Below are 27962 nucleotides of genomic sequence, written 5' to 3' on the forward strand. Positions count from 1 at the left end.
CAGCAAGAAAAGGTTCTTAAACATAAAAAGGTTCTCCAGAGCACTTGTCAAGAAGTTTTCTGGGAATAAAGAACTTAAACAGGTTCTCCGATGGCATCATATGACATGAAGAACCACTTTCAGTTCTAACTTGAATCTTTATTTTAGGTAGATCAGGTTGTGTCCTCCCGTTCAAATCAGGAATCCTCAAACACCCATGATCCTTCTTTACCAATGTAATAACTGGGGATAATGTAATAACCTGTCAGAATGTGTTAAAAATGTCCCTCTAAATGGGTTGAAAATATCATAAAACCTTGCCGGACTCGCCTATTTTTGCCTCTTTAAATCCCATCTGGTCAACCAGTCATTTATATCTATCCATGTTTTTGTAATACATGCACATACATACTGTATATGCTTTTACGTAATACATGTAATCCTTTTACTTTTCATTTTCATAGTCAATTCTTGATAGGCAAATGTTTAATTCATTGACAGAGTGCATTATTAGAATTTTAATTTCTCTAAAACTTTGAATACAGACATGGGTGTGAATAATTCTAATTCCCTTAGTAAAATGTTTAATTCATTTAAATACAGCGTTGTTAGACTGCTATTAGAATGATAATTTATTTTAGAACTGATTAAATACTGATGTGAGGCAGATGGGGACCGGTTGGTTGATTTGTTATTAAACAATTTATTAATTTGTTATTTGCCATATTAGCCTGAAAGTTAATTCCTATATATGCAACTTGCTTGTTCCTACTTACTGTAAACACCAGTCATTAGACATAGTCATCGATGCTTCTCTTGTGATCAATACTGTATTGATTTCACTAACCATTTAAGTGAATTATCCCTTAACAGAGCATGGAGTGGCAGGATTATCCCACTGGACTGAATAAGCATGCAGATTATTGGTCTAATCAGCACTGATACACACTGAGTAAAGGTACGCTCCACCAAGTTTTATCAGGGCGGATGATCTGTTCATGATGACTCATGTTGACAATCAGGGAAATGAGACTGCAGTTATGACTTTTCATTTTATTCTTTAAATTATTAATTACGTTTTATTTTTATTTTTTATTTTGAATTCTATGCAATGTTCACTCAGGTTTTGACTGAAATTGTTTAATGAAAACATTAACCTCAATAAATTCTTTGTAGACTACAGTTGTTCTGTTGTTACTCAGTGTGTGGTATTGTACAAGAAAACTACAAGACCCAGTTCTTAGGAGGTGCGTCAAGTCCGCCGAAGCTAACTAGAAAATTACCGGAAGTTAAGCAATTTTTGCCTTCAAAATAAAAGTGTTAGAATTTTCACTGAAGAAAAAAGTAGTATTGGGCTGAGAACAAAAATCATATCAAAATACTCAACAGATTCATTAGATTAAATATGGAGTGGAAAAAAGAATAAATGAAATATAGCATTATATAGCAAAAACAACTGTATTTTCATTTACTACGGTTCAGTTTCTCCTGAAATATAGGCCTATTTTAACTTTGGTACTTTGTAGGAATATTACACAGGGTAAATCCACCTAAACTCCATTTATCCACCTTTTTATTTGCAGAATAGAGTTTGCCTACCTTTTTAGGCTGACAACCTGCATGACAACCATGACATAAATTCATAGCGTACAGGTTAACATTATAGTAAATAGTATCAAACTGATTTTAGTTGTGTGAGGATATACAGTATATATGATCTTTTAAGGGAAAAGCATACATTAACGCCTTTCTTAAAGTATAATGTTTTTTTGTATATAATGGTCGTTGTTTGCCGTATGATGACCACAGACTCGAAGTCATAGTTTACCCATAGACTGCCAGTTTGCATTACTTTGTGGTACTTTGTATTACTGTACAGGATGGATTGTGACCCCATAAAACGAGATGAAAAAACAAGATGCTGAAAACTAGCAGCATTTCCAAGAAAAAAGGAAAAATTAGAAAGAAACATCTGAATATTTAAATGCTTTTTCCCATGCCATAAATGATCTCGAGAGCCCCCCAAAATGATCTCACAACCCCACTATTGTTGAAACGTTCAAACTCATGTTCGTCAATAAGGCCTTTATTTTGAAAGTCACAACCGGAATGGTATATTTTATTCTGTCTGACTTGACGCAGCCGTTGTTTAATCACGTGCGGGGGGCGGAGCCTCCTCGGTCGGTGAACGTTCGGTGAAGCCGAGGCAGCAGCGGATACTTGGATACGGACGGACGCCCTCGCTCGTCGTGAACTCGTATCCACCGGCTACTTCCAAATGGAAACGACGGACGACCAACGGAAACCGGCGGATGTCGTTGCGCTGCCGACGCACCACGGCCGCCACAACAACAACAACAACAACAATAACAACAACAACAACAACAAAGACAGCGAGGCGGCTGAGAGCACGACCACGGCCACCGCCAGCCCGACTGAATCCGGCGGGACGGCGACGCAGAGCATCGGCAACGGCTCTGTCATCAACCCCGCCGGGGGGAATAACGGGAAGTGGGTCCGGTTGAACGTCGGCGGCACGGTGTTCCTCACGACGCGGCAAACCCTCCTGAAAGAGCAAACTTCGTTTCTGTACCGGCTCTGCCAGCAACAGGACCTGCACTCAGACACGGTGAGTCCGCCAGGGCAGAAACAAAACCGGCTGTCGGTGTTTTGTGGCGAAAAATCACCGTGATATTCCTAGAATATTCCTATAGGGACTTACAGTGTGTCTGTGGCACTATAGTGAGTTTATACTGACATTATGCTTTTTTATCTCCTATGGTAACATTATAATATTCCTCTAATATTCCTATATTGACATACAGTGTGTCTGTGGCACTCAATGGTGAGTTTATGTTGACGTTAATGTAAGTTATGGATGTCGTTATGCCTTTTATCTCCTATGGTAACACTATAATATTCCTGTAATATTCCTATATTGACTTACAGTGTGTCTGTGGCGCTCAATAGTGATTTTCTATTGACCTTAATGTACATTATGGACATTATGGCGTTTTATCTCCTATGGTAACACTATTATATTCCTATAATATTCCTATAGGGACTCATAATGTATCTGTGGCACTCAGCAGTGAGTTTCTATTGACCTTAATGTACTACATTACAGACATTATGGCATTTTATCTCCTATGGTGACATTCTAATATTCCTGCCTTTTAAAAAGAACATTATGCTTTTTTATAGTGTTTGCATGCTATGCTATGGTGAAGTGTTGGTGGGGTATTTGTATTGTATCCTGCTATACTGCTTTATTATAGGGATACTATAACCTTTTTCATAAGGAAGTGCACTTCTGTGGCTTTAAAAAGAAGGGGGGTATTGCTGCAACATTTGAGATAAAACCCTCTGTCAGCACTATTTTGTGACAAAACATGAAAAATCACTATAATATTCCTATAGGCTTCCTTATAATGTGTCTGTGGCATTCAGTATTTGTTTATAGTGACCTTATTGTACTATAGGGGCATTGTGGCATTTTATCTCCTATGGTAACACTTTGATATTCCTATAGGGACTTAAAGTTTTACTGATGATACCATACAATACCATCTAATAAATAAAAGTCCAGTGACAACAAATTCTGACTGTGCAGAATTGTGTTTATTTCTGAGCCACAAATCTTTCTAGCGATGGCACTGGCTTTTAAAAATGTCATTACAAAGTGTAAATAATATAGTTTCAATGGAGAGCTTGTGAAATCTCATTTGTGATTACTACAGCAGAATAAAAGGTAGCTAATATAGCGATTCATTTTTCTGCCCCATGATACGCATTGTCACTTTTGTATTGTCACTCATTTTTGTATTGCGATATATTGAATTTCGATATATCGTCCCTATATCGCCTATATATCCCTCGGAAATTTCTTGCAATGATTTCATAGGCTGTAAGAAAGGTGGAATTGCCCCAACCTGACCAAAGGGACCGGGTGTAATTTGTATGCAGCACTTAACATGAAATAAAACCTTCTCTCAGCATTATTTTATGACGAAACTGACGAAATATAACTGTAATTTTCCTATTTTCACACTCATAGTGTGTCTGTGGCACTGAATAGTGACTTTATACCGGCTGTATTGTTCATTATAGTGTTTTTATCTGCTAGGTTATCACTGTAACCCTACGGGAACGTATAGTTTTACTGCAATATTTGTCTACTATCCCTCTAAATCGTGTTACTGTGACTCTTGCTCGTGAGGAAACGCATGCCTGTGGCTGCAAAACAAAAGGTGGAATTGCCCCAACCTGACCGAAGGGATCGGCTAATTTGGCATGAAATTAAATTCTCTCTAGTCTCAGCGTCGTTTTGCGGTGTGAATGAGGCTCCAGTCAGATGGATGAACACGTGCTGCCGCTTCTGCAGGGAGCTGCACAGTCAGAGGCTGTACAGCTGGCATCTTATAGGGAGAGAGAGAGAGAGAGAGAGAGAGAGAGAGAGAGAGAGAGAGAGATGTATTCTGCATCTCCCATTCACATGTACACTGAACGCACTGTGCGGGCTTGCAAGACTCATAAATCATGTAATTCTCTATTATGCTGCAGCCTTTTGATGTGTGTGTGTGTGTGTGTGTATGAGTGTGTGTGTGAGAGAGAGAGAGAGAGAGAGAGAGAAGTCTTGCTCATAGCCTGAAGTCTACTGTAATTTGACATATCGTTGTTGCCGGGTGGAAACCTCGCATCTCCAAAAAACGTCAGCTTTTTTGAGCTAAGAAAAACAGCGTTGTGTTTTTGCTAGACCACCATGCGTTTTCGAGGTTATCTAACAGGTTTCACAAGCCCAAGGTTTGTAAAAATCGTCTCAAATCAATAGAGAAGCATGTAATCTTTCAGTTGAAGTGAAAAAACAAACAAACATGAAAATCAGCAAAATTGGATTTTAGGAGGTTTTCGCACGACGGCGGCGATATTCCCCTGCTGCACCACTAGGCTCAGTGAAAAGAATATTCCCATGTGACCTTCAGCCGTGACCCAACAGGATCCCTCTGCACTGCCTGAAGACACACACACACACACACACACACACACACACACACACACACACACACACACACCTCTATCACACTTCTCTCTCTGTCTTTCTTTCATTCTCACTCTGTCATCGTCCTTTTCTCTCTTCACCTCCCCTACCACTCCTGTCATCCTCCTCTTCTCTCTCTCTGTCTCTCTCTCCCTCTGTCTCTCTGTGTCTCTCTCTGTCTGTCTCTCTCTCTCTCCCTCTCTGTGTGTCTGTTTCTCTCTCTCCCTCTGCCTCTCCCTCTCTCTCTGTCTCTCTCTCCCTTTCTCTCTCTCTGTCTCTCTCTCTCTCTCTGTCTCCGTCTCTCTCTCTCCCTCTCGCCTTGTTCCCGCTCTCAGCAGCTGACTCACTCTGCATCCCTATCGAGCACGTTTGCACCTTTTTCTCCTCTCCCTCTTTTACATCTGCTCTCCATCACAAACACTTGAGTCTCGAGGAGAGAGAGAGAGAGAGAGAGAGAGAGAGAGACTCCTAGCTGCATCACGCCGCTGTCGTCTTTTTATTCACCGTTCCTGAATAACAGGAGCAGAGTTAGAGACGAGGGGTCTGAATCCTCTTCGTCTCTGGAGTCGTGGCTTGTGAATGAGACGAGTCGAGGAGCGCAGCTGCCATTTGTCGAGCGTCCCACACTCTCTGCTCTCGGATTCAGATTCATGCTTTAAAGTAATAATCTGCGACATTTCCATATAAATAAATATCTGTTTTGCTTCTCTCTATCTATAATACAGCAGTGATTCCATCCATACCCAGCTCATGAAAGCCTTGACATTTGCTAACTGTTGATTATTTTCATTTTTGAATAATCTATGTAATCTTACATTGAATATTCAGATAATCTGTAGTAAAGAACGTCATTTTTTTCAATATTTCAGTGACAAAATGTATTAAAAAAATCAAAATGTCACTTTTGTCCAATGCACAAAAGCTACTCAATACTAACTAACTAAATATGACAGCCCAGTGAACCAAAAGTATGAAAGTCACAATGAAACAGCATTTAGAGATGGCGCACAGGAAGTGATTTGTCTTATGTTTCCTGTTTGTTTGGAGTAAACAGAAGAAGAACCTGGGTAGTTTGCATGAGCAGCGATAGCCACCATGGCCGAACAGACAAATAAGACAATATTCAGATTAAGCTGTTTGCATGTGTTGCTTATAGAACTATTCCACTCATATTCCTGTTTACATGCAGGAAAGTCCGACTAACTGGACAAAGGAGAATCGCTGGAGCACAAGGACGGTTTAAGCCTTTGTTGAAGGTGCAAATAGACAAAATCCTGAGCATGGTGACAGTTTCAGCCTCGCCCCAAAAATTTAGGGACTTCTTTTTTCTGCTGTCAGTCGTCTTTTTTCCTCTGGAAACAAGTTTGCAACCTCTGGAAGGCAGAGCGAGCGTCGTCAAGCGGTCGGATCGAAAGCTGTGAATCCTCCACTAGAGAGTTATAGTTGGATTAAGGTGTAGCCTATATGTCTAAAATGCCCTTCAATAATGCCACTAAAATCATAATACTCCACGTCTTAATGCGATTCTGCTCACTCCGACTATGACTTTGGGTTAAGATAGTCAGAAAATGCTGTTTACATGGCAGTTTCTTATTCAGACTATTGTCTTAACCGGGTTAATATCGGATTATTGCTGTCTGTGTAACCGTAGTCACTGGTGCAGGAACATATCGACCGTTTCCCCTACAAATTCCTCTACAAATTCCTCTAAAGTGCTTCTGATTTTCTCAGTCGAGACCCAGCCGTAGGTCACAGGAAGATTAAGGACTTAACGGAGTAAATATGTATGAGGCTGCAGTCGGCCCAGATACCTGCACAGCATGCAGGCCGAGCGTGATGATGCAGTCCGGCAGGTTCTGAAGCCGAAAAGATAAATGTAGTCGGACAAGACTGCGGAATAGGTTGCAGATTCACCAGGAAAAACGATGATGAAAATGCAGATTCACAGAGAAAAAGGTCGGAATAATCGTCTCCACTCAGCAGTTCTACTCTAAAAAAGCCTCATGAATATGGAGCCTGGTTTGTTTGTTTGAATCAGTAATACCCACTGCTCTCGACAGCTGTGCTGCACACAGGCGTGAATGCATACAACAGATTAGTAGGGCTGCAAAAAAAAAATAATAAATCAAATTCTCATTCATGACTTTTTGCAGCTTCCAAGAAGACACATTTGCAATTGCAGCTGTTTTTTTTTTTCTCAGAGGAAAAGGCGTTTCAGACAGCTTCCAAACATGGTGTTCCTGTTGAATCTGTGACCTAAAAATCAGGTTACGTAGCAGAGAAAATCTTTTTATTTATTTGATTTTTTTTACTGAGCAAATCCGAGGTATTAGCATCTCATTTCCTCTTCCCCACATATCTTCTGTAACATTTTCTAGGCGCTGAAAAAGAAATTAAAGCCAAGTCCACGACGTGCATTGGAAATCATATTGCAATTTACAGCCAAAATAAATGGCAGTGTAATTTTCTGTCTTTAGGGTTTTTATGCAGATCTGGAAATTCTGGAGAAGTGTGGGGGAATGAATTTGATATTTTCCAGGTCTTTGACAGTTTGGGAATCACACAAAAAAGAAACATTCAGCTTTGAAGCTCGTATGAAAACACATTTTCTGTCGCTGAACGCCCCACTGCCAATTCACATATTGTGTTTTTTGTTGTTGTGAAGAATAATCTTCAGCTGCAGAGTGATATGGCCTAGTTTAGCCACTATTCAGGAATACAGTATATTGAAGACACACCAATAATCTTCAAATCCAGTCTCAAAATTAAGTCTGGAGTATTGAGCAGGTGTGTGAGAGTGAAGTACAAAATATAAACGCAAAACTTTTGGTTTTGCTCCCATTTTTCATGAGTTGAAATAAAAGATCTAAGACTTTTTCTATGCACACAAAAGGCTTATTTCTCTCAAATTTTGTGCACAAATTTGTGTAAATCCGTGTTAGTGAGCACTTCTCCTTTGCCAAGATAATCCATCCACCTGACAGGTGTGGCATATCAAGATGCTGATTAAACAGCATGATTATTGCACAGGTGTGCTTTGGGCCGGTCACAATAAAAGGCCACTCTAAAATGTGCAGTTTTATCTTGAAAAAAGACATTTATTAGGCACTGAACTATGGCTCTCACATGACTAGGGCTACAGATATGCATTTTTGTGACCACCATTTGCCTCATGCAGTGCGACACATCTCCTTCATAGAGTTGATCAGGTTGATTGTGGCCTGTGGAGTGTCGGTCCACTCCTCTTCAGTGGCTGTGTGAAGTTGCTGGATATCGGCAGGAAGTGGAACACGCTGTCGTACACGCCGATCCAGAGCGTCCCAAACACGCTCAATGGGTGACGTGTAAGAAATAAAATGAATATTGTGCTTTTTATATGAATAACACACTCTGTTCTTTGTTCTCAGAGCAGAGTGTCTTTTCTTCTCTTCGTACCATAATGATGTAATCAGTGCATGTATGCGTGTACGTGTACTATATATGGTTATGTGTGGTTTTGAGTGATTCTATAGGTGGACACGCAGTTAAAAGTCCAAACTGGTGGGTTGGTTACTTTAACCTATATAAGTGGATCCTCAACTCCGTTCTTGGTCACTTCTTTGTTGCTTGTCTGGAACACTGAACTGAACCATGCATGTCTGAATAAAGAATCCACAGAAGACTCTTGAACCTTGCTTATTCATTTTGACCCACAACGGGTGAAGTAAAACTTTGCATTTACATTTGCATTTGTCTGGTGAGTATGCAGGCCGTGCAAGAACTGGGATGTTTTCAGCTTCCAGGAATTGTGTACAGATCGTTGCAACACGGGGCCGTGCATTATCATGCTGCAACATGAGCTCTGGTGGACATTCCTGCAGTCAGCATGCCAACTGCACGCTCCCTCAAAACTTGCGACATCTGTGGCATTGTGTTGTGTGATAAAAACTGCACATTTCAGAGTGGCCTTTTATTGTGACCAGCCCGAGGCACACCTGTGCAATAATCATGCTGTTTAATCAGCATCTTGATATGCTACACCTGTCAGGTGGATGGATTATCTTGGCAAAGGAGAAGCGGATTTAAACAAATTTGTGAACAAAATTTGAGAGAAATAAGCCTTTTGTGTGCATGGAAAAAGTCTTAGATCTTTTATTTCAACTGATGAAAAATGCGAGCAAAAACAAAAGTGTTGCGTTTATATTTTTGTTCAGTATATCTTTTGAAAGCGTTCGATATCCCACACATTCACACACTAACCCAGCTGAAACCAGGCTTTGTGTGTGTGTGTTTCTGACTTGTTTAGGACACAGAGAGACCAAAATACAGAGAGAGAGAGAGAACAGCAAGTCCTGTGTGTGTTTTCCTCTCTCTCTCTCACTCAGGAGTTGAGGCTGATTTTATCGCCGCAGGACTCCGCTTCTAATCCGCTGGTGTTGGCGCAGGTCCGTCCTCTTGGCTGTGTGTTTTAAACGCGCGCACACACACACACACACTCACACACATACTGTCTGGATGTGTATGACTGCTTTAATAAGATTACTGTCCTTCTGTCTGGCACCTCAGCCCCGCCTCCCCAAAAAAAACCCGGGCTCTCTGCTGTTAATGTGGCCCAAGCTGACCTCACACCATCCCAAGCCAATTATAATACGGAGCCAAGATTTAGCTTTGATACCTCGATGATTTGAGTTGTGCAGTCATAACAGAGCGGCCGGGCCCAGGCGATAACGACGTAACCGCATTACTCCAGATTTGTGATACCGCAGGTTTTATTCGTATTAAACGCCGGGGGATCAATCATGCGGGTGAATTATGAAAAGGCCTGACGCTTTGATTCAGGTTGTCGTCTGTCCTGCCTGTGATTTGTTTTTTGTTTTTTGTTTTTTTCCACGGGACTCTTCTTTTTCCCAGTTTGGATTCCACCACATGCCCAAACTCGCTTTATCGCCCTAACTGAGCTGTGAAATGTCTTAATATGAAGCACTGGCAGAGACCAGGGGCGATGAAGACGAGTGCTAGAGCCAAGATGTTTGTTTGAACAAATAGTGAGGAGCTGTATGAGCTCGTCTCTATGTTAGTAAACTTTATTTATATAGCACATTTCAAAAACAGAGTTTACAAAGTTCTTTACAGAGAAAACAGGAAAAACAGACAGAAAGACAAAAGTACATTCAGTTAAAAGCCAAACCATGAATGTGTTTTGAGAGTCTCAGCACCATCACCTTCATTTCCTTTGTTACTTTCATGTTGCACGTGTTTTACACTAGTTTATACTCCATATATAGGGTTCTATCTTTATTAGATTTTGCTAGAATCCAGGCCACAGATTCACAATACCTTATTAGGAAAAACAAAATCACCCCAAGAAAAAAGTAAAAAGTTGATATTCATCGAAATACTTAAGTGTTTTCTTAGCTATCTTCTTATGTTGCTTGTCAAGGAAAAAATCTTACAAGTAAATGTTCAAAGTTGTCAAATTTGTCATTGCATTTTTTCTTAACTTTAAGATAACCTTTCACTTTTAAAATTGTTGCAGTGAAAAGATAAGCCCCTACATTCATTCATTTAACAAATTAACACACATTTTAGACAGTTATCAAAGTATTCATAGTTTTACTTAACTATGTCTCATGTCTCATGAAAAGAAGCTAGAAAATGAGACAGTTCACTTAAGAGGCCTTTAGCTAAAAGGCAGTAACCAATGCCTGAGCCTTTTTCAAGACTTAAAGTTACTTATCAAAGTAAACCGTGAATATAGCCGCCCTGAATAATTGTTCTAAACTATTCTAGATGGAAGCAGTATGAGTTGGAGCCAGGGAGGAAAATCCCCTTCATGCTTGTCATCGCGGTTGCTAGGTCAGTTTGAGAAGTTCAGAAGTAAGAAGCCAAGATAAGTGTGTGAGAAATGAGACTAATCTTAAGAAAATATTGGAATCGTACCGAAGAGCCTTCCTAAGGACGTCATAACATTTATTTTTAGGGAGCTTCTTAAGAACTACAGTATCTTCGGAGCACTTCTGTGAATCCAGAGGCCTTTTTTGATTCACAAAGCTGCTTCATGTGCAGAACAGACTCGCAGCTCGTAACGTGGGCATCAGTCTGGAGCGGCTGAGCTTCCTCCTACATCAAAACTGTCACCGACGAGTCAGCGGCTCGGCGAGGCCATCTGCGGCGCCGCGGATGAAAAATCAGGCTAATGCCTAATTATAAATCAAAGTCTGATCCACATTTTTCTCACAACTCGTTCTTCCCTTCAGATTAGAATTACAAGAACGGGCCAAATGTGTGAGTGTGGGTGCACACATGCTCCAGCAAGCAGCCAAGTGCGGGCTGGCGTGTGTGTGTGTGTGTGTGTGTGTGTGTGTTTTGAGAGGTGAACAGGGCTTTTGTTTGGCTATTGGTGATGTCCCATGGGCGTGTGCTCACTTCTCCTGCAGGGAGCTGTTGTGGAGCCGCATCCCATTTCCCTGAACAAATGCTCGGTAAACCATTAACTCACCAACTAGTGTCTCTGTCTGCACAACAGCTGAAAACAACAAGGCTTTATGAGCTGCACGGTCCAGTACAGCTGCACAGCTAATGGAAGAAATATCCAAATCCCAATATTGACCGCTGCAAATTCCAAAAGGCTGCAGTTTTGTTTTTCTTACAGGGGCGGAAAGCTTCCTAAACAAGTCCTCTGGCATATAGGAGGAAGCTTTTTTTATATATATTATTATTATTTTTGCTTTCTGGGACAGTCTATAGTGCAGAGAGACAGGAGAGGGAGAGGGGGATGACGTGCGACGAAGCTCCCAGGCTGGATTCAAACCCCGGATATCATGGTTTTATTCAAACCGAGCAAAATCCTGAGAGTTAGCATCTCATTTTCTTCCGGCGCTATAATTCTTGAGCGTTTTTTTTTAGCGGTTTAAAAGAAACGATGTAGAAAAAGCTGCATCAGCACGCATAGAAATTCAGAGAAAAAAAAGAGTTTTTTATCAGTATATTTCACATGCATGTACGCGTGTGCAGCTTCGAGCAGATAACTAATGATTCTGTGTGTGTGTGTGTGTGTGTGTGTGTGTGTGTGTGTGTGAGAGAGAGACACAAGCACCGAGGGCTGTGACAGATTCAGGAAGCTGTTCCCTGCTGTTGTCATGCCTACACTGTCAAGTCAAGTCACGTTGACGAGGTGTCAGTCGCTCCGTCCTCCGCTGTAGCGCCGCTCATTTAGGACGGTGTGTGTGTGTGTGTGTGTGTGTGTGTGTGTGTGTGTGTGTGTGTGTGTGTGTGTGTATGTGTGTGTAGGTGTGCGTGTGCTGCAGCCACAGCCCTTCCACTGTGGCTTTAACACTCTCATCTCGTCTCTCACACACACACACACACACACACACGGTGCCTGTTGTATCTTCTGTTGCTAGACTCTATCCTTCCCTCTATTTGTATCTGTCTCATCCCTCCACTCTCTCTCTCTGTCATTCTCTCTCTCTCTCTCTCTCTCTCCCTCCCCTCCGTCTCTATGGCAATATCCCTCTGTAAACTCAGAATGGGATTTTTCAGTTGTTTTTTTTGGAAAGGCGTTTCCCATTCTTTTCTAAAAGGGAGGTTATTTTCCACACCATTTTTTCTCCTGCTGCCTCGTCTTCTTTCGTCTGTCATTCTCCCTATCATCCTGTCTGTCTGCCTGTCTCTCTCTCTCTCTCTCTCTCTCTCTCGCTCTCTCCCTCCTATAATCGATCCCTCTTTCAGCTCCATCTTCATTCTACAGTGCTTTGCGGTCTCCATCCATCCGTCTGTGTATGTAGGTTCACTCTCTCATGCACACACACACACACACACACACACACGTAGACGGCTGGATACCTTCCTCATACCTTTCCCTCTCTACCTCCTCTCCATCTTTCCTCCCTCCGTCTTGTCATCCCACATTCCCCAAATAAGTCTTTTTTCATTCTCCCCTGCATTTCTCTAATCTCTCTCTCTCTCTCTCTCTCTCTCTCTCTCTCTCTCTCTCTCTCCCTCCCTCCCTCCCTTCCTGTTCTGCAGCCCTCTCATATTCTTCAATCAATTTTCCTATTATATTTAAAGGAGGACAGGCATTGCAGTCCGTCCTCCTTGAGGCTCCTTCAGTATTTCATTATTTTTTTCTCCATCATTTCATTACTTTCTGGATAGTAGATGGTAATGAGAGACGGGAGAATCAAACCGCAAGGCCACTCATGTTCTTCCACTGAACTCGCTGTGTGTGTGTGTGTGTGTGTGTGTGTGTGTGTGTGTGTGTGCTTGTATTTCTATACTTATGAGGAGCAAAGGGACTCACAAGTATAGTGTTGTAATTTACCTTTTTGTTGTATCCACTTTCCCTCATCCTGCCTCGTCTACTTCTACTTCAGTTAGTTCAGATTTCCCAGAATGCCTTTCTACAACCCGCAGAAAACTCGCCTGGACTTGTTGCATCCATCCGGGTTGTACGTGTAGGTGGAGAGAGCAATAATGATTACTCACAAACACATCATGTCTTGTTGCTGCATTGCATTCTGGTCTCTCCTGCTCCTGTGGGTGTTCTCTCTCCTCTTCGTGCAAAATGGCGGCTCTAGAAAGAAGCCCTCGCTCTTTGATTCTGAGGGACTGACACCAAAACCTGACGTTTACCGCTGATGTTTTACATCCTGAAACATTTTCTGCCATCAAACTCCATTGTAGCTGCTGGAAATCCTGTTGTCTAATGTTCGGCCAGTTATCCACAGGAATAATAAAAATACACCAAGCTACAAAATGGACCCAGAAATGCAAGGTACACCACCAATAGCTGTTTTTATAAGATTAGAGAATGAATGTAGTCAGTAGGGTTAGGTTTAGTGTTTGTATATGCATGCACAAGAACCATATAAAACATCCAAAAGATGCTGCTGGAGGCTACAGTCGCCCGCTGCAGCTCCAAAAAAAACAGCCATGAAAAGAATCAGCCATGTGAACAGAGCAGGTTCTCTGTATCTTCCTCTTGCTCTTTCACTCTGTGTGCATCTTTCTCTCTTCACCTTCATCTCCAGGCCCAACTAGGATGGGGAAATTAAGGTCAGCCACCAGCCCAAATGTTGGTAAATTTTGTCTTTGGCTGGATAAAGCTTTGAAGGACTTCATTACCCAGAAATCATGTAACGTGTTGTCAGTGAAGCGCCCGCTGCTCGGACGTCTAAATGTCTTTTTCTTCGTGGGTGGTGAAGACGTTCAGCCATCGTTGGTGAGTCCGGCTTTCTCTGGACGGAGCGCTCGCTTGCTGATGTTTAGGAGAAAGATTGTATTTCACTCATAACTTTTGATTTGTCACTTCTTGTATGTGGAGAAGAATCTGAATCTGTAGTGTCTCAGTTAATGGGAATGAGACGCTCTTCTCTGTTGCAGCTCCAACTTGTGATTTAGACTGATGACACAGCTGAATTTTAACATAAAAATCTTGCCTAGTGCAGCTTTAAGTTTGACACTCAAGATAATTTTATCTTGGTGAATTTCCATTATCGGGATAATCGTGAATATCCTCACATGATTTTTTTTTTTACTAAAACGGGTTCAAAGTAGTACAGTTTGACTCTATGCCACAATGCCAGTTGGACTTTATTTTATTTAAAGAACAGACTCACACAATGTTGCAATTTTTTATTTATTTATTTATCCTTTATTTATGCAGGGGGACCTTATAATTTATGATTACCTTATTTAAGATTGTTAGATTGTTTGTTTTTTTGCATTCATTCTGCTGCCCTTGCTGTACCTCTGTCTGTGTGATCTGAAAACAAAACAAGTTATTCATTTACTGTGCATTTACAACACATAACTAATTGAACCATGTGAATGCTTGGATATCAGGTTGATAGGTAGATTCTTTTTATTAATGGATTTTTTTCTCTCATTGTGATTACCTGCTGGGTGTTGGCGAGAGTCTGAATCTGTCCTTGTTTGTTTTTCACTAAAAAGGATGTTCACAAAAAATAAGATGTGTCCTATGATGCAATAAAAATATTTGTTTCTTAACAAAATGTAAGGTAAAGTGATTCCAGTTATGTTTTAGTGCCATTTTAAGAGTTTTAAGCATGTTTTGATGATTATCGGGATAATATCGTGAATCGCAATTACTTTGACCAGGATAATCGTGACATGAAATTTTCATATCGTCCCATGCCTACTTCAGACTCCTTAGTAGGTAGAGTAGACAAACTTACCTTCTTTCCCTTCGTAGGATCGCTGTCTATCTTTTGTGAGACCTCTTCTGTTCTTAAAATGTACTCGGTTGTAAAGGAATGAAAGTGACTTGTGAATTCTGGGATTTACCGGCCAGCAGGTCAGTTTCCCGCCCTGAGGCCAAACTCGGTTTCTCCATTTTTTTCCGCTCTTTGTTGTCATTCCTCCTCTCTCTTAGTCTGTCCATGTGATCCACCTCTCTCGCCTTCTCTGTTAAGGTCTGTGTGTGTTTTCAGAGTTTTCTCCAACAGTGGCTGTCTTTTGTGCGTTCAGGTCTAAAAGGGGCCTCTGCTTCAAGCAATCATCACGAGTGAGAGAGGAGGGCGGGTTAAGGATGGGGGTCTCCAGTCATTACATAACAGCCAAGCAGACTAGAGGGTGGAGACTTGTGACTAGAAGGTCACTGGTTTGAATCCCAGAAAGTGCCCTACAAACACTCGCCCCTCCCTCAGCAGCTGCCCTGGAGGTGCCATTAACCGAAACCAATGTGTCCAACAGTAGAAGGCTGTGGTCGTACCGGGCCGCTCCCAAGTGTGAATGTGTGTGAATGTGTGTAACTGTGTGAATGTTCAGCAGGGCGTTGCTGAGAGAGAACATGACGGCTCACTCAGCTTCCCATGGATAAATTAAGATTAAAAACATCAGAATAGAGCTAAATCTAGAGTTAAATGCGCTCCGTGTGGCATTTTAACATCAATAAATCATTGCAACATCAATTTTAAGATAAGTATAATTACCGTAAACAAACGAGACTGACGCTCAGAAGATTGTCAGCCTCTACACTGCATTTTACATTGTGTGCTATGGGGTCGCATTTCACGGGAAATCTGCTGAATTGCTTTACGACACAAAACAAGGACATTTTTTTACTTTGCAAGTAATACACACCTTTATTCCAGTTTCACTATTCTATCGGCATAGCTTCAACTTCATGTTAGCTTACCTCACCTGAATCTACAGTATATTGGCTGTTATCAAGGGCTGTTATGGGATCTTATCCTTCTTCTTGCTCTTCAAAACAAACAGAGAAACACCAGTGAGAGGGAGGGGGGGAGAAAGCACCAACGTCCTCTTTGTGACAGGAAGCAACAGGGTTTATGGGAAATCTGGGAAACACAAAACGCCGCACGTAGCACCTTTTAAACAGAGCTGCAGACTTTCTTAGAATACAGAATAGAATCGTACCATTGCTTTGCACTGAATTGGACACAAGTTCAGTTCAATAAAATCCCTCCATGGCTTATTAGGGAAAACACAAGGAAAGGGACTTGTAAAGTGAAGAAATGCAGCAATGTACATGCATGCGCTGTACCTTTGGGTTATAATGTATAACTGGTTTAATAGACAATGCTCTCTCTGTTTCTCTGCTACAGGACGAGACAGGAGCCTATGTGATCGACAGAGACCCCACCTACTTCGGTCCCATCCTCAACTACCTGCGGCACGGAAAACTGGTCTACAACAAGGAGCTGGCGGAGGAAGGTCTAATATGCTTTGGATCTATTACTATAATATGGGGGAATGGCTGTTTTCAGTCCTGGGTGCATGGGTTTGTTCTGGATGGCAAAATGTGTGCCTCCATATTTAAGTTGTGTCATGTGGTTTTGTGTTGCCAGGCGTCCTGGAGGAGGCCGAGTTTTACAACATCACCCCACTGATCAAACTGATCAAGGAGAGGATCGTGGAGAGGGACTCCAAGGCCACACAGGTATAGAAGAGCCCAGGACACACACACACACACACACACACACACACACAGTTATGAATCCAATTTTGGTTTTATCTGAAACGGGGTAAAGAATTTTTACCCCTTTTTATACGTGCACAGGTATAAAAAACGAAGTCGACAGATGTTGAATAAAAGATTTTTCGGCAGTAGAAACTAAAGAGTATTCTGTGCACATCCCTATAAAATACACACACAAATACACATGCACACACACATACGTACACTCAGACACACACACACACAAGAAGGGTTTGACTAATATGGGTTTTTCAAGGCCGATACAGATATTTTTGCATTGAAGCTTCCAATGCTCTGGGATACGTTAGACTTTTAAATGAACATAATAGGAGGGAAAAAAATGAATAAATGTGCAAAGAAAGAAAGAAAGTTCATTTCAGGCTTTACAGACTGTTTTTATGTAGCTGTGTTCAGGGAGGAACCCCGCCCACACACACACACACACACACAGTGATTTCACCCTTCTGTGCCTCTGTAAAGACGGTGCTGCTGCTGTACATCATGTTTCTCTCTCTCCTTTCTTTATCTTCTCTCAGGATGGGTGCACTCACTCTTATATAATCCATCTGCCCTCTCTATCACACTCCCACTCTCGTTGCATCGCGCTGCACTCTACTGTACCCGCTGCTATCCTTGGCTCTGGGCTAAATATGGTGCATGAATATGAACATAGAAAAGCTGGTTTTCTCGATGGCCCACACCTACATTATTTGTTCAGTTTGTTTTCTCCTTTTAATATTTTGTCCTTTTGAGTATTGTGTTATTCCTCTTCCAGACTCAAGCTCTCTTTTGCTCTCGATTTCCATAACGACAAACCTCACATACGCTGATGTATTCATTCTGTCTCAAGTGTTTGACCTTCATTCTTTCAGTGCCTTTATCTTGCCGCCATCCCTCTCTCACTCCGTCAAAACCCTTTCTTCTTCTTCTTACAATTACTCCTTTCACCAAGCCTCTCCTCCCTGTGTCTCTGCTTTTAAAAAATAAATAAATAAATAACCGTATTTATCCAGGCAGGATTGACTTGTGTGCTCTTTATCAACAACACCCGGCTTTATCCTCACACAGTTGGACACTTTCACACCTGAGAGCTGCCCAGTAACAGCTTTCTGTTTGGTTGGGTTTCGAAAGCATTTTATCGAATCTGAATCCAGAACCCATTCTAATCCTGTAACTTTTTTACATAATTTGTCGATTTCTTCAGATTCAGTACTGCTTTTACTACATTCTGCAGTCGCATCATATTTTTTATTCACTTCACTATCAGATTAAATAATCCAGGTATTTTACTAACTTGACACCAGTTGCAAAATGGAACCAGGTAACAGAGCCCAATCCTAGTCAGGTGTCTTGCTCAAAGGCACCTCAGCAATCGTTCCAGAGGGAGGGAAAGCTTTTTATTTTATTTATTTTTTTTACCTTTATTTAACCAGGAAGTCCACTTGATATTCAGAACCTCTTTTGTGTGGGAGACCTGGCCAAGACAGCAGCAAATAAGGAGCAGTAAACATTATACAAGACAATAAAACAAAATTGGATACATTATAAAAACAGTGAGTTAAAACATAACACATCTGACCCAGCAGAGAGTCAGTCACAGAGACAAGGAGCAGCTTTACACGTTGACTTTCCCCGCCCACATTTTCCCAACCTGTCAGGGATTTGAACTGCTTCTCTAACAGGGCTGTAGTGTTGTCATGATACCAACATTTTGACAATCCTTCTTCTTCTTCTTCTTCTTTTAACTAGTCCACTCCGTGTGCCATCTGCATGTTTACGCCCTCTAGAGGTGACGCTGAAACGAAATTTCAGCTTGCAGAACACACTTGGCGAAAGTATTAAACGTTTATGAAATTCAGCATTGAATCGCGACAACGCTACTAGGCTACCACCGCCCACTTTGTCTCTTCTCTCTCTCTCTCTCTCTCTCGTCCATCACCTGTCTCCTCACCCCCCCCCTCTCTTTCTCTTTCCCCAGCAGGTTCCCCCCAAACACGTCTACCGGGTGCTGCAGTGCCAGGAGGAGGAGCTGACCCAGATGGTCTCCACCATGTCGGACGGCTGGAAGTTTGAGCAGGTCAGCGTGCGCGCCTGCAGAAAGCCCCGCACCGGACTGCTCTGGACTGTGGGTTGGACTCACGCTGCTGCTGACCCTTCAATCTTGACCCTTGACCTGACCCCTTGGCCCTGACCTGACCCCTGCTTTTCTGCACTCCCCAACCGAGCCCCCCCAGAGTTTAGGATTGCAATATGATGCGCGCATATTCCACCTAGATTTATCGACTTTGGCGGGCGCTTTAATGTGTGTTTGTGTTTGACATTTGTAGTGCAGACGGTCCCGACAAGAATTCAATGTGTTAGACTCGCATGAAGGGTTTCGTAGGCCTCAAGCCCAAATAGAGTCCACATCCAGTTATGTGTAATGTGTTCTCATGGTATGAAAAGAGCACCGAGGCTGGGGACTGTGTGTAAATTGTGTCCCAGAGCCACTCAATTTGGTGGATAGGTTTCAAATCACCCAAACTACCTAGCCAAAAAAATTATATCGGCCAAATGGTGGAGCTATAACAAAGAAGATTTTAGCCAATAATTCCTGTAGATTCCTTGGATCAAAACAAATCCATTGTACATACCGGTTGTAATGTTCACTATTATAGTTTTTCTGCCATTTTGGATTTTATGCAAAACGTACCTTTCTCTATGTCTCCAAAAAGTTGGGATTGCCACAAAATTTTGCACACAGTATATTTGGTCTTCCTAGATTATAGCTATTACCCTGAGTTTTGAAGATCCAAACTGTGATGCACAAACAAAGTTGATAAAGAAGACACATCAACCAAGTTGCCGTAATGACAGTTACAGGTGCAAATCTCTCAGTTTAACATTACACCTTAAAATGAGGACCGGGCCTCTAAAGTGGGGGGGTTAAACGTCCCGTGGCCCCCACTGCTCCAGCGCTAGTGACGCCCAGACTTTACTCTGAAGCTCCATGCTTCCAACCCAGATAGGTCGGCCCGCCCACATCACATCACATCACATCACATCACATCACATCACATCACAGCCTTGAGGTCACGTTCAGACCCCCCGCCCACTGCTTTGGCACCAAGCTCCAATGCATGCTGCACATCTATGGTTTACGTACTGTATAGATTCCTCCAAAAGCCTTTTTTTTTTTTTTGTGTTGCTGTTCCCACACTGTTAAAGCCGAGATGATCCTGTTTCTTGTCGCCCTTTGGTCCCTCACCATGCATGAGCTCATGAATCTGTCTGTCCTCGCTTTGATGTGGGATCTCTTCTCTCTCAGTCGCTTTCTTTCTTGCCCTCTCTTGCTCTCTATGTCTCTGTTTCTCAATCGCGATCTCTAACTCTGTCTGACTCTCTCTCTCTGTCTCTCTCTCTCTCTCTCTCTCTCTCTCTCTCTCTCTCCCTCTCTCTATGTCGCTCTCCCTCTCTAGATGGTGAACATCGGTTCGTCGTACAGCTACGGAACTGAGGATCAGGCCGAGTTCCTGTGTGTCGTGTCCAAGGAGCTTCACACACCCGGGTCTGGCCTGGGCACCGAGCAGAGCCACAAAACCAAGGTGAAACACACACACACACACATATACACAAACACACACACACGTATGTTCAAAGACTCATAGCTGGATTAAGCTGCTCTTTTGTGTGGCTGTGTTTCCTTTGTTTGTTTGTGTGCGTGTGCGTGTATGTTTCTGTTGTGTCGGGGCGTGTGTGTGTGTGTGTGTGTGTGTGTGTGTGTGTGTGTACCTCTCCTCATTGAAGCTGATATGAGTGTGCTTTGATCCTGTGCTCTTCACTGAAAACTCCAAATGTCACTTGCTTCGCAAATGTCATTCACAAACACATTCACTCCATCATTCACACACCTCCCGCTCTGTTTCCCGCTATTCTCTCTCTCTCTCCCTCTGTCTTCCGGTCTCTCTCCCTCTCTCTCTCTCTCCATATATAGATATATCTAGATATATATCTGTCTGTCTCTCTCTCTCTATATTTACCTCTCGCTCTCTGTCCTCCGCTCACTGACGCTCATCAGCCTGTTCATTTTCTTTGTCGTTTTCTGTCTTGTTTTTTTTTTCTTTTCTTTTGTGTTTTTTCTCCTCCGTCCTTCATGCCACATGAAGGCGCCGGAGATGCAGGAGGAGGAAGCAGCGAAGGCTGAGGAGGAGGAGGAGGAGGAGGAGGGAGGGAGAGATACCACACCAAATGAGTGGCTTAGAGAATGAGAGAATCATGTTTCATTGTTCCAAAGAGAGGCGGGAATGGGTGAGGAACTGCGCTAGAGTGCGATAGATGTGCTAGTGGGTAGATCTAGTAGACTTTAGTGTGTGTGTGTGTGTGTGTGTGTGTGTGTGTGTGATGTCAAAAAGGATGCAGGGTGTTTCATGGCACTGCATTGAGTACCAGCCCTAAGCTTTCCTTCCGTTGCAATAAACCGCGTATATTTAAAGCTGCACTAACCAAGATTTTTTTAATGGAAAAATTAGTTTGATAAGGGGTTTTACAGACCGATACCAATATTTTTACACTGAAGTTGGCAGATGTTTTGTTCCAATATTCAAATTATTAAAAAGTCTTTAAATTTAATAATTTTCATGCCATGGGACACTAACACTCTCCATTGAAACCCAGACTAATGAAATACTTTTAGGATTTTAGTATTCTTTTAGGACCCACCACACCCATTCAATGCTAGGGAATTAATTTACAAAAAAACGTAATTGAACAATTAAATGAATAAATCAAATGTGCAAAGAAAGTAAAATTTCATGTCAGGTTTTACAGACAGTTTTTCTGTCGCTGTGGTCCATCATGACTGGCCGATATCTGATCGATATTTAATTAAAGGCCGATATTGGCCCAGTGTGTTGACAAACCAATACATCCGTCTAACCCTAGTGAAAATACACCCAGACGAAATCACAAAGTGGGGCCGCAACAGAGAAGAGCATCTCATCACCACTAACTGAGACGCTATAGAGTCGCCCCGTTTGCCCAAATTAAATTCTGGTGTTGGCATGGTCACTGACACTGTGATTACACTTTTAGACATTTTTAGATCTAGATTTTTAGACATTTTTAAATTTTTAGATTATTAAATTTCAGTAGAAAGAATGCAAACCCAGCGAAGTGCAGACTTGAGGCTTTTATAATACTTCCACTTATAAACAAAATTCACATCCTCATTTCTTTTAGTTTCATGCTTTATTTATATCACCAAACTTTTTCGGCTACATGGCCTTCGTTATTCGCATTATCATCATCATCAGCGGGGAAATTACCCGATGCTGGTAAATGCAGGCTGTGGCTGATGAGTTTGTCTTCTTTACCGACCACTTTAACAAGTAAACCTCCCTTATCATCATCTGGTGGAGCTTCACCATTCTAAAATCAGATTTGGTAAAATAGTCAAAAGTGGCTGGTGAATTTTGCAATCACTCTGGATGAAAATGTCAGTTTTCTGCGCTGATCACCATCATGACCTATACCGGCCTGTGTGTGTGTGTGTGTGTGTGTGTGTGTGTGTGCGTGTGTGTGTGTGTGTGCGCACGCTGGCCGGTCCAATGGTGAACTGACACAGATATTGATCCAGCCTTGCGTCGCCCGTGGGCTCTCATTACCAATGCTGTGACATGGAATACCCCTGACCTTTTAGTGCAGCAGTAGTGCTAGAAGATGTCCTTCTCAGTCTGTATACACACACACACACACACACACACTCTCAAATGTAGAATCACACACACATAACACCCACACATTGAAACATACAAAAACTAAGCACACACGCCAGAGGGGCACACGCTTTTTTTAAGACATACAGGACAACAGCAGAAGAGTTAAAGATGGCTGTGTGTCAAAACATTGTGGTTTGCTTTTGTTAATGTTCTCAGCCATCATGGATGTCAGTAAAATCCTTTTGCTCTCATTCTGTCACCATTCTCACCATCGTCATCAGCATCACAGCCAAAAACATAGTCTAGAAAAGTGTCAAATAAACTGGATTATTATACGACTGTGGATCTTCAAGTCCTAATTTCTGTTTTTCCTTTCCTTTACTTTCGCAGCTTTTCCAGATCCACGGGTCCCGGATGTAGAAAACACGAGAATTTTTCTTTAGGTTTTGTTTTCTAGTCTTATTTCGACATCCTGTACATGGTGTATTTGTGTGTTGAGTCGATGGACATTCATCAAAATGGATTTGTAGCATTGTTATCTGTTTACTGATACAAAAAAAAAAAATTATGCCAGTTGCAAAGATTACCAAATGACAAAAAACGAAATCTCACAGTCACTCGCAGCAATATGTACGAAAATCCGTTTTAGTGAAACTCATTTTATCAGTAGAGAAAAAGTGTTTGATGTTAGATATTCATGTGTTTGGTGTGTACAAACATTTTCTGCCAAGGGCGGTAGTGAAGCTTAGTAAATTATGACCAAAGATCTAAAGTAAAGCTTGCCGAACCAAGGTGCTGAACCAAAATGTGACGAAGAATATGAAATCCGTCTGACGAAATTTGAATTCTGCATTCTGTATCCGTCGCCTCCGTCGTTCACACTGTGGGTAGTTTAGCTGATGGGTCGCTCTATTCTGACAGACTGAGCGGTTTCGAGACGCTCCGGTTGCACCTGTGTCGAGGTCTTGAGCAGCTACAGCCTTTCATAACATTACATCGTTTTCATGGGCTAACATGGCTGCCTAGGAAGCGCTAATGAGGTAGCATCCATCGTAAAAATAAACAAAAAAACTCTAAATAACATTACTTCAGAGACCCCGACAACGGATGCAACCGTTCTCCAAGCATCACTTTTTCTCCCTGTAGTCTTTCAAATACCACGGCTGATCAGCTTCTCGTCCATTTTGCACTTTTGCGGCAGAACTATTCATGAAACAAAATGGGGAAACAAGGAAGCCCGGTAATCTGATTGGCTGTTGACCGTCCACACTGCGGCTGAGTTCCCCTGGTCTGTAGGAATGGACTTCTGTGATTTGTTGATGGCGTTGCTCGCAGTGTGAACGCGGGGTTAAACTGGTTTGATGTCCTTGTGCCGGGCCTTGCGGGCGTCAGGCCGATTAACAGCGATGCAACCGTAAAACCGTCCATAAAAAACTGAGGTAACGCACCCCGAGAATCACTGCGGAATATCAGCAATATATAAATACAGCAGCTGTGCGTTGTCACATCACATGCTTAGCCTTATATTATGTTGATTAGGTCGGTTTCAAATGAGGAAAGTGACAAGCAGAACTAAACCGTACATGAAATGTAGCTGGATAAAGACGTCCGCTAGCTAGTGTAGCTCCATGTCACATCCCATCATGGTCTGGTCTCTTTACACAGAGACACACAGTCGCCATCCTATAGAGCTGAGAGCAAGGGCAGCCACACACACACACACACACACGCATTGTACTGACAAGAACACACGCTGCACTTCAGTTTCCCCTTACACAAACACCCGGCCGTGCGCAGATACACACACACACACACACACACCCGCCTCGTCGCTTCGTGCCGGGACACGCGTGATCCCTGAGGCGTTTGCGTGCTCAGCAGCAGCAGTGTTGTCTCACTCTGTCACCCTGGCCCGCATCCAGAGCAGCTTTGGCTCCCGGCTGACAGAGAGAGATGGTGATGAGGCTCGAACAGAGAGAGAGAGGAGAGAGAGAGAGAGAGAGAGAGTGAGGCGTCTGTTCGTGTTGTAATGATAGCCGGTCAAACCTCCTGTCCTCTCTTGTCATTTTTCTGTTTGCTAGACGAAGGCGCAGCACTTCCCCAGACTATCTGTTCTGGCTTTATCACTGAAAAGGGTTTAAAGGGGCATTAAGTGATCTATGAGTTTTATCGCCCTCTATTGGCGATGAGCAGGAATTGCGACACTGATAGAATTAATTTCCTCCTACAGGAGTCAAAGCACAGCGCCCCCACCCTCTTGAATTACAGTAGCCTGTAATTGACACAAACAGTAAAGTCACATTTTCACAGTAGAGAGGAGTAAGCTGGCTGATTAGAGCAGAGATCCAACAGAAACGTGTAGTGAAGCGCTAATACATCACAGTGCAAATTACTAGAATGATAATACTGCTTTGTCATTTGCTTTTTTGGCTTGAGAACAAAGCATTTTAGCCTTCGTAGCTGAAATGTGTTGCGGCGCCGCTCGCTTGCTCGTAGCTCCGCCCTCCAGCAGCTGGAAATGCAAGTGGGGGGGAAAGGGGAGTGGCTTGAAACTCCAAATTGGTGGAGTGAAAGCTCAGCACCTGGCCAAGTAATCGTTGAGTTATTGGTATCGATCAACAACCCTATCAACCCCTGCAGATTTATTATTTTGTGCTATGGGGCAGTAAAAGTTTCACTTATTGCCCCTTTAAGAATACAGTTAAAACTCCTATATCTTCATGCTGTTCACCAGACACGCAGTTTGGCATTATGTATTTTTTATGAGGTTTAACAGAGGCTTTGGTGGTTGGGACATACTGTACATGTCAAGCCCCCACCGTCCCGCTCTCTGCTGACTGGTGCGGTCAGACTGGTTGAGCTGTGCTACTGGGTTCTGCCAACTGGGATTTCTGGCTCATTTAGTTTATGTAGTGTGGCTTGAACTCGGGTCTGGTCTATCGGCGAGTTTTAGTTATACCAACATTTCTCAAGAGGCAGAGCTGCTCTGGAGGCAGAAATAATCTGATTGGTTGAGGTAAACCTCAGTGGGCGGAGCCAAAGAACCACAGTTTTTCTGTCTAACGTTAAACTGAAGCCCAGTGAAGAAGGCAAGAGGAGAAAGCTAATATTATGAAGCCTAGCGCTCTGCTACTAACTGAAACAATGCAATCTGCCCATACTAAGTTATCTAGGTTAGCTAGTTAGCTAGCTGACCTTTCAAGTTCAAACTAGCCATACTAGTCAAGAGCTATCTAGGTAAGCTAGTTAGCTAGCTGCTGACCTTCAACATCATGATGCCGTGGAATGAATGAAAAAAAGAAGTAATTGCCAGTTAGAATTTTAATTTAGATTTTGATCCGAGTTCCTTCTTTGTCGCCAAGTTTGCCAGTTAGCTAATCTGCACTGTTGTGAGGCTCCGCCCATCACGCTTTACTCAACCAATGAGATGACCTCTGCCTCTGAGACGTGTTTGTACCAGTAAACCTCCGGTCTGCAGCTTCTTTCTGCCCCCTGCTGCTCGGCTCTGTCTGACTGGGCATCATGACATGGAAACACTCAGACTGTTCTGTAGAGGCAATAGGCAATCACAGTTAGGATGAGAGACAATCTACGACTAAGATCAGGATTGGTGACTTTTTTTTTTACTTGGTAATGTTTTGATAATTTGAAAAAAAACTTAATGTGCTGAAAGAATGGGCTGCAATTACAATATTGTGTGTGTGAGAGAGATAGAGAGACAATTAGGATGCTAGCAATACCTTCTTCACAAGTTGGATTGTGATAAAACAATAAACAATGATAGAGTATAGTGATGGTACAGTTATTCATGATGCTTATGATAATCTCTGAAAGAATGAACAAGTGATGAAGTTTTAAAGAGACAGCATCATGTCTTGTTTTGTTTTTCATGTCAACTTGTTTTGTGTATCTTGTAACATGGATCATTCGGTGCCTTGATTTCAAGCAGCAAAAAAAACAAAAAGAATGCCATAGACCGGCATGTAAAAATGATCATAGGTGTTATTACATGCATTTTTTTTAATAGCTGTTTTCATATTAAAAGATTAAAGATGCAGGAATGGGTAGTTTTACATTCTCGTTGGCAGCGGTCATGGTTTGGTATTTGTGTAGCCTAAAAAAAAAAAAACCTCCTGGCCTGCAGCCGCTGTGTGTGTGTGTGTGTGTGTGTGTGTGTGTGTGTGTGTGTGTGTTGGGGGGTCAGAGGGTTATTTGTGTGTGTGTATAAACCACAAGTTAGTGCATCTTTAATATCGTCGCAGAGAATTTATTAATTTTCAGAAGGGGGGTTGAGGTGGAAATACAGAAAATGCTGACACTGTACTGTACAAAACGTCATGCCTTTTGTTTTCCATTTTTGTACGTTTGGTTGTATAATTTATTTTCAGGAGGGTTTTTTTTTACTTGTTTGCTTTTTGAATGTTACACAGTAAAAAGAATTTGGGTGTTTTTTGTTTTTTGGGGGGGAAGGGTGGGATTTTAATGTTTTGGTGAGTGTCACCTTTTACTTTTTTTCTACTTGATGAACAGCTTTTATGTTTGACTGACCTGATGATGTTTGACTGTATATAAATATATCAGATTTGCTGAATAGGCTAGTTTGTAGTCTTAGGTCAAATTATAACTGTTGGAAACAGGCTAAGTTCCTCCAAGAGTTTGAAAATCTTCCTTCCAAAGGGTTTTGAATATGTTATTATTAGTTCAATTTTATAAACCTCCATTTGCATGTCCAGTTATAACTTTTATATACATAATGTTCATGAGTACTGTGGATAAAACGAAAAGATCTACTGTAGTAAGAACTCATCTGCTCCTTGTTTGGGTTGCTGGATCCACACTTCCTCATTTCATCTGTACACTACATGTTGATGGTTTCCGCTGTACAGTAGGAAAGTCTTTTTACATAGTTATTGATGTGTTAAAATCTACATAGCTGTCCTTTTTCAGAAATCTGTGCAAACGTGTCCGTGTCAGACAAGTGTGGATAAGAAAAACATGTTTAATCTGATGCTGGAGTTTCCCTCTTCTGCTGTCCAGGAGCGCCTCAGTCTGCTGCGTTCACCTCACATGACAGAAACACACAAAAAGACAATGTGACACAGGAATTGTACCGACTCACACAAACTGTTACAGGCTTCAAGGAAGGCTTCCTCCAATCGCATTTCATCAACGTCCTGAACAATGTACAACGATTTCAACCGTGTGTGACGGAAGGTGAACATTTGTAATTTATTGTAAATGAATGTCACCATTCTCAACAGAAATAAAGTTTTAATGTCCTTTGGTTTAAAATACAAACATACAA

At 42.1% G+C, this 27962-nt stretch overlaps 1 protein-coding gene across 6 annotated transcripts; it reads left to right on the plus strand.

The window, feature by feature from the left end:
• The first annotated feature begins 2180 nt into the window (after positions 1–2180).
• On the plus strand, positions 2181–27958 carry kctd17 (potassium channel tetramerization domain containing 17). 6 transcript variants are annotated; one of them, XR_013507540.1, is made up of 8 exons: positions 2181–2608; positions 16588–16696; positions 16831–16922; positions 18940–19086; positions 20420–20545; positions 21107–21248; positions 23048–25737; positions 25961–27958. XR_013507540.1 is itself a non-coding variant. In XM_071898431.2 (7 exons), exons 1-6 carry the CDS (start codon positions 2258–2260, stop codon positions 21206–21208), a joined length of 927 nt encoding a protein of 308 aa, XP_071754532.1. In that variant the 5' UTR covers positions 2181–2257; the 3' UTR covers positions 21209–21248; positions 23048–27958. The 6 variants fall into 6 exon arrangements, 4 of the variants coding, with proteins under 4 accessions (XP_071754532.1, XP_071754534.1, XP_071754533.1 ...); XR_013507539.1 differs by having other exon boundaries at positions 23048–23547; positions 23595–27958; XM_071898431.2 differs by having other exon boundaries at positions 23048–27958.
• Positions 27959–27962: the final 4 nt, after the last annotated feature.

Source organism: Centroberyx gerrardi, chromosome 20 (assembly GCF_048128805.1).
Source record: "Centroberyx gerrardi isolate f3 chromosome 20, fCenGer3.hap1.cur.20231027, whole genome shotgun sequence".
NCBI classification, from domain to species: Eukaryota; Metazoa; Chordata; class Actinopteri; order Beryciformes; family Berycidae; genus Centroberyx; species Centroberyx gerrardi.

What these genes read in the sequence shown, in the direction of transcription:
- kctd17 (XM_071898431.2), top strand. Translation starts at nt 2,258, where the DNA reads ATGGAAACGACGGACGACCAACGGAAACCGGCGGATGTCGTTGCGCTG. An exon ending in GCACCGGACTGCTCTGGACT is followed by an intron (nt 19,087 to 20,419) that starts GTGGGTTGGACT and finishes CTCCCTCTCTAG; the next exon opens with ATGGTGAACATCGGTTCGTC. An exon ending in AGCAGAGCCACAAAACCAAG is followed by an intron (nt 20,546 to 21,106) that starts GTGAAACACACA and finishes TGCCACATGAAG; the next exon opens with GCGCCGGAGATGCAGGAGGA.